General features: G+C 36.9%; 1 protein-coding gene across 1 annotated transcript in view; it reads left to right on the top strand.

The window, feature by feature from the left end:
* The window catches only part of LOC107753717 (cytochrome c oxidase assembly protein COX15 homolog), a 17,459-nt gene extending 13,591 nt beyond the window's left edge, over positions 1–3,868 (top strand). Inside the window, exons 7-9 of the mRNA XM_016569929.1 lie at positions 861–1,015; positions 1,094–1,207; positions 3,611–3,868. Coding sequence (XP_016425415.1) covers positions 861–1,015; positions 1,094–1,207; positions 3,611–3,742 — 401 coding nt within the window. The 3' untranslated portion in view covers positions 3,743–3,868. The remainder of the gene's footprint in view (positions 1–860; positions 1,016–1,093; positions 1,208–3,610) is intronic.
* The last annotated feature ends 3,402 nt before the right edge of the window (positions 3,869–7,270 follow it).

Genomic DNA, 7,270 nt, shown 5'->3' with positions numbered 1-7,270 from the left:
TCCAAATGAAGTTCTTAGCGATGCATATTACTAATCAAAAATTAAGTTTTGATATATTTACAGTAGGAAATTAGCAAAATATCTTCATGGAACATGATATTTACTTAATATCCTAATGATTTTTGGCATAAAAGAAAAATCAATAATATTGACCCATACAATGTATTTTTGGCTATTGCTACAAATATACCCCAGCGACTTAAGACTACTTTTGTGCTGCAGAGTCACAAATGAGTTCAATCTTTCCTCCTCAGCAGCCTCTCACTCAAAATGATCACAGCAATTAGAAAACAGCAACACTTTCTACGATCCAATCAAAAATGGCTTCAAATTACACATTGAATACAAGCAGTAAATATGCAAACCTGCTATTTTATGTAAACTGTTTTGTCAAATGTGTCATTTGAGTTATTGAAGTGCATAGTGTTTCTAATTATTAAATGTAAATTGCAAACAATTTGAGTTTGTTACAAATATTAAATAAATATAATGACATAAAACAGCTTCTAGTCCATGTTTTGAAAACTAGGCTATTGTTCTTTTGCTCGCTTGTAGAGTAATCAACCATTTCTGTAATTTTTATTTTATGACATGGAGGATATAACATGGGACACAATTATATAAATAATAAATTAACGCCCATGTAATGTTATTATAAAATATGTTAGTAGTAATACTGCACTAAAGAACTGTTTACATGGAGGAAATGTTGTCAAGACTACATAACTTAAATTGAACTTGGATGTGTAGTCTGTATCTCTCAATACATCAGGACATGAGGAACATATTTGTGAATGCTGATTGGTCTAATTTGACAGTCTGTGTAATAATGAAGTGCTTTTTTTCATGGTCTCTTACAGGCGCCTTTGTTGCTGGACTGGATGCGGGTTTGGTTTATAACTCTTTCCCAAAGATGGGCGAGCGCTGGATCCCTGATGATCTTCTGGCTTTTTCCCCAGCCATCAAGAACGTGTTTGAAAATCCCAGCACGGTTCAGTTTGACCATCGCATTCTGGTAAGCACTGCTCCTGTCAGCTGAAATGTGTCTGCTCTAGCAGATGTGGTTTAGCTGAGGTGTTTCATGTTTGTGCAGGGCATCGGCTCACTGACAGCCATCACAGGACTCTACCTGTTCTCCAGACGGGTCCATCTGCCCAGACGGGCGAAGATCGCGATTGGCTGTCTCACAGCCATGGCCTATACACAAGTAAAAAGCCTAAAACTGCACCATATACAGCACTATACACTCATTAGGAGTCCAGTCCTATTGTATTTGCACCGATTTTCTTCTTCTTCCTCTTCTAAAATTATTATTAACCAAATTGTGCTTGAATGTGCTATTGTGTTTGATCAGATTTTTGTTGTCTTTATTATTATTATTATGCCTGAAGAAAAAAAAAATCTGAAAATCGAAAAGTTACTGCCTAAATAAATTAAATGGTCAGATGTTCATTTTTTACTCCTTTACCTATAGCTACTGAAAGCAGTGTCTAAATGAAATTTGAAACATTGGAAATGCTTTGAGGAAACAACGATTGAGAAATCATCATAGCTCTGCTTGCATAGGATCAAATAAATTGACAACTGACATGCATCTTCTTTGGTGCAAATGCTAACATATCCTTCAAATAAACAAATATGGACACCTGTAGCCAATCAGATTTCAGCAGCTAGTTATGTCGTTGACATTGACATAAGTATTCAGACCCTTTGCTATGATACTTAAAAAATGTAGCTTAGGTGCATCCCATTTCTCTGGATCATCTTTGAGATGGTTCTACACACTGAATGGAGTCCATCTGTGGCAGTTTTTTTAGGTGATTTGGAAAGGCACAAACCTGTCAATATAATAAACCACCCATATTCAAAAACCAAGCCATGAGGTCACAGGTACTGCCTGCAGATCTCAGAGTCAGCATTGTGTCAAACGGGGAAAGCCTACAAAAACATCTGCCTCACTGAAGGTTCCCAAGAGAACAGTGGGATCCATAATTCTTAATGGAAGATGTTTGGAACAACCAGAACTCTTCATAGAGCTGGTCACCCGGCCAAACTGAGCAGTAAGGATAGAAAGAGAGGTGAAGTAAGAACCTGATGATCACACTGGTTGAGATACAGAGATCATGTGTGGAGACGGGAGACTCACAGAAGGACTTCACTGATCTGAGGTCTATGTCAGATTGGCCAGACTGAAGCCTGACTGAGAAACAAGATCGTCTGGTCTGATGAACTGCAGTTCCAATCATCATGTCTGCTAGGAAACCAGGCACAGCTTATGCACAATGCGATCCCATCGGTGGCAGCATCATGCTGTGCGAGTGTTTCTTAGCGTCAGGGACTGGAAGGTTAAAAGGAAAGGTGAACAAAGCAGAATAGAGAGATATCAGATTGGACCAAGCACAGCCTAGACAACACAAGTGACTTAACAACGATTCTTGAGTGTCCCAGCCAGAGTCCAGACTTCATCTCTGGAGGGATCTAAGAGTGGCTGTTCACCAACAGTCCCCATCCAAACTGACACGGATTGAGAGGATTTGCTGAGGAAAATGACAGAAAATCCCCAAATCCAGAAGTACAAAGCTTGTGGCATCATACCCAAAAAGGCTAGAATCTCTGCCAAAGGTGCTTCAACTGACTGAGTTATGGGCCTGAATACTTATGTCAATGTGATGTCTTCAGTACTCTGAAACACTCTGAACGCACTATAGTCAAAGCGAGGCTGTGTACCAACTTCTGTGAGAACTGACCACAATGTGGCATTTATATTTTTACTAATTACACCGCAGTTGCACAGGCTTTTCTCTGAATTTTTCTCTAAAGCTACTCATAATTAACTGCATAAATGAATTACATTATTCATGTAATAAAATGTTCATGTCATAATTTTCTCAATGTAATTAAATCTTAAACTCTTAATGTAATAAAGGTCGTTATATTATGAGAAATGTATTAAATTATGAACTTAACACAAACATTGTCATATTGTAATAAAACAGTATCTTTTTTAAAGGAGTAAAAAAAAAAAACGTTGGTACACAGTATACTTTTTAATTTTAAATGTAAACTTAAACTACCTTCGAAATACACCAGATTTAGGTATCCTTGCAATAATAATAATTATTATTGTGCATTTCTTCTAGCAAATTTTAAAGTACTATTTCAGTAAATGGTGTAGAGAACTATTACAGCAGACTATTTCCTCTAGATGGTGATTGAACTCAATATTGCAGGTTATTTATTTTTATTACTTTGTTTGTTTTTTTTTTTTTACATGGACTATGCTGTACACAGTGTTGTAGTGACACACTATTTGCCATTTTATCAGTATTATTTTTTTTTACCTTGCTGTTAAAAAAAAACTATCAGCTATACTCTCTATCAGTTTACTTTAACAAACAAGACCAGTGCTACAACATATGGCTTAATGTGTGTTAAGGTGTGGTAAAAAGGGTCACTTTGAAAAATAAATATCAATTGGACTCGTATCATCACAGTATTAGCTAGAACTATCTGGATTAAAGCTATTTTTTAAATTTTATAAGCTGTGATATTAACCTTCATATATAATGGTGCTAATATAATGTGGGTTTTTTTCTGATGAAATTCTCAGGTGGTTTTGGGCATTAGTACCCTGCTGCTCTATGTTCCCACCCCGCTGGCAGCCACACATCAGTCCGGATCAGTGGCACTGCTCACCTTCGCCATCTGGGTCTTGGCTGAGCTGCGAAAGGTGGTCAAGTAAAGTGTATTCAGAGTTCATGCTATAATAACGTATATTTTAATAAATCATGCTTTAGGCACGTGAGCTACATCTTGTGGGTTTATATGAAGTGCTTATAGACTTGTGAAATACATTGAAATGTTTAATTTTTTTTTTTTTTTTAAACCTGTTTGAATATGTTTGATTTATGCAAAAAAAATGTTTTTACTGTATGACTGCTTATTTAAAATCAATAAAATTATCATCTGTGTTTTCTGTTGATTTTATGAGGACATTCATCCAGATTTCATATATAATGTATATTATTATACATGTATATTATGGCTTGCTGAAACTACTGATAAGCAGCTTGAGACACAAGAATTGCACTTTTGATTTGTCATGAGCAACATTACATTTATAGTGATTTAAATTATTAATTAAATAAAGTGATTTCTCTTGCAGCAGTTGTTCACTCATCAGCTCTGCTATTTTGGGTCATTAGGGTTTTAAATGTTTCCTTTCACTTGATCCAGTACTTTTACATGCACTTTATAATTTGATTTCCATCAAACAAAAGCAAAAATATGACTTTTTAAATTTCTATGTAAACATGTTCATCCAATCAAAATCGTCTAGTCTTTGTGAAATCAAACCGATCATATTTTGATTTCATCCAGCATGTATACAATTGGACTAAAATTGGACTCCACGTTAAGCACACATTCCAAAATATAGAGTGTAACTTTGTTCGTTTGTTCAGGAAATGATCCACACATAACACAGGTTACTGATAAACAGATTTTAGGTGGTTTTATTATGCAAATTATTACTGTGCCTACAGTTTGGGGTCTGATTGCACACACTCCTCACACAGGCAGGGAGAGCGGAGAAAAAAGAAGCTTGCTCCTGGGTCTTAAAGCAACCCAGAACCTTTAGCGGTGAAGTGCAAAGAACACTACACAAGCAAGTTATCGCATTAGTATCAATTATTCGAATACACATCGTGTCATGAGGATTTTTGAGGCCGATCACAGAAAGCAGTATCTGCTGATACGATCACAGATACCGATCTTTTTAAAGCCTTCTTTTTATCATGTAGAATTATTTATAGTAAGACTCCAATCAGGAATTTTAGACATTTACTCAGGGCCTGAATTTTATTTTTGAAAATGAATTCCCCTCTAAGGTGACTCTTGTGAGAGGGGAGTTTTTTATTTGAGGGGGGTGGGGAGTGGGCTTTTTTTTTTTTGACATTTTTCAAAAATATATATTTATCTAAATTAAATGTTTGATCATGCACTGCATTTTTGTTTTGACAATCGTGCAATTGTTGCACAATAACTTACACACAGCACAAGCCTGATTTCGTGAGCTGTACATTAGGGAAAATATTTATTTGATCCCCTGCTGATTTTGTAAGTTTGTCCACTTACAAAGAAATGAAGGGTCTGTCATTTTTATGGTAGGTTTATTTTAACGGATAGAGTCAGAATACCAACCAATAAAAAGAAAACACATTATATAAAGGTTAGAAATTGATTTGCATTTCAATGAGTGAAATAAGTATTTGATCCCCAACCAACCAGCAAGAATTCTGGCTCCCACAGATTGGTTATGTGCCCATGTGGAACACAGATTAGTCCTGCCACTTTAAGAAGTTACTCCTAATGGTCCCCCTGCTCAAGAAGGCACATGTACAGACCCGTTTAAAGTATGCCCAAGAACATCTAAATGATTCAGAGAAGGCTTGGGAGAAAGTGCTGTGGTCAGATGAGACCAAAATTGAGCTCTTTGGCATTAACTCGACTCGCCGTGTTTGGAGGGAGAGAAATGCTGACTATGACCCCAAGAACACCATCCCTACAGTCAAGCACGGAGCTGGAAACATTATGCTTTGGGGCTGTTTTTCTGCTAAGGGTACAGGACGACTTCACCGCTTTGAGGGGACTGGCAGATGAGCCACGAGCACTTTTTTATATGCTCTACATTTCATGTATTTATGTAACACATATTCTACATTAAAAATACATTTAGAATGAACAATAATAACTGCTGTACAAAGAGTTAAGAGCACTTTTGTGCTCCGTTGGCAGTCTTCAAGTTAAACCCGTGTCATTCTATCACATTCCGGAACATTAAGAACATTGATGTGCCTAATTTTGCTGATGAACTTGCCAGCTTCTCCTGCAAAGCTGATTTCTCCACTGTGGAACCACTCCTCTGGTTTCCTATTATAATAATGGACTAATTGAGATCTTGGATGTTTTTGCACCTGTCAAAACTCGAACTGTTTCTTTTACTCTCTCTGCTCCCTGGTTTACCTCTGATTTGTGTCCTTTGTTTACCTCTGTCCTGTGGCTGCCGTCGCATCATCCAGGTTGATGCTGCACACTGGTGGTGGTTGAGGAGAGACCCCCCCACATGATTGTAAAGCGCTTTGGGTGTACAACAATACACAATAAAGCGCTATATAAATGCATCATTCATTCATTCATAAAGAAATGCTCGCTAGCAAGCTAGTGAAGGTAACTCTGGATTAATTTTTTCTGTAATGAAGAATTTTCTGTGTCCATCTGACACTCTGCCATTAAAATTTGTGTTCTACAGAACTATGCAACAGTTTTATGACTTTTTTTGAGTCTAAGATTAAAAAGATTCATCAGCAATTACTTTCCAGCAACTTAGGTTACGATTCCATTTGTCAAGTCTCCCAAGTGACTGTGCACTCTAATCTTACTACTTTTATTTTACCAACTGCTGCGGAGATATTGTGAGCAATTACTTCCTAGCAATTTAGGTTACGATTCCAGTTGTGAAGTCTCCCAAGTGACTGTGCATTCTAATCTTACTACTTTTATTTTACCAGCTGCTGCGGAGATATTGTGTCATATTTGGAAATCTAAAACTACCACTTGTCAGCTTGACCCACTGCCTACTTGCTTAGTTAAAGCCTGTCTACCATCTCTGTCTTCATTAATTACTAAAATTATTCACTCTTCACTTGTTTCTGGTTCTGTACCTTCTTCTCTTAAAACTGGTATTATTACCCCTATTCTAAAGAAATCAGGCACTGATCCATCAAATTTGGAAAATTATCGACTAATTTCTAATTTGCCATTCATTTCTAAAATCTTGGAAAAATGTGTTGCAGCTCAAGTTCACAATCATCTCTCCAATAATGCATTGTTTGAGCAATTACAATCTGATTTTCGTCCTCATCACAGTACAGAGACTGCTCTTGTCAAAATTACTAATGATTTGTTATTGGCAGCTGATTCTGGTTTGTTAACAATACTTGTCCTTCTTGACCTGAGTGCGGCCTTTGATACCATCTCACACAAGATACTCCTGGACAGGTTAGTTTCTATAGGGATTACTGGCACCCCACTGTCCTGGTTTAGGTCCTATCTTACCGGTCGCACTCAGTATGTTCAAATTAAAAATTTTAAATCAAGAGTTTTGCAAGAATTTTCCAAGAGTTTTGGAAAGGGTTGGTATTGACATCAAGGAATGTGTTGGTGATTGAACAGATGGGGCTGCAAACATGCAAGAGCAGTACAAGCTATA

Source organism: Sinocyclocheilus rhinocerous, unplaced genomic scaffold (genome assembly GCF_001515625.1).
Source record: "Sinocyclocheilus rhinocerous isolate Xijiao unplaced genomic scaffold, SAMN03320098_v1.1 scaffold3824, whole genome shotgun sequence".
Lineage (NCBI taxonomy): Eukaryota > Metazoa > Chordata > Actinopteri > Cypriniformes > Cyprinidae > Sinocyclocheilus > Sinocyclocheilus rhinocerous.
This window is presented reverse-complemented; position numbering and strand designations above follow the sequence as displayed.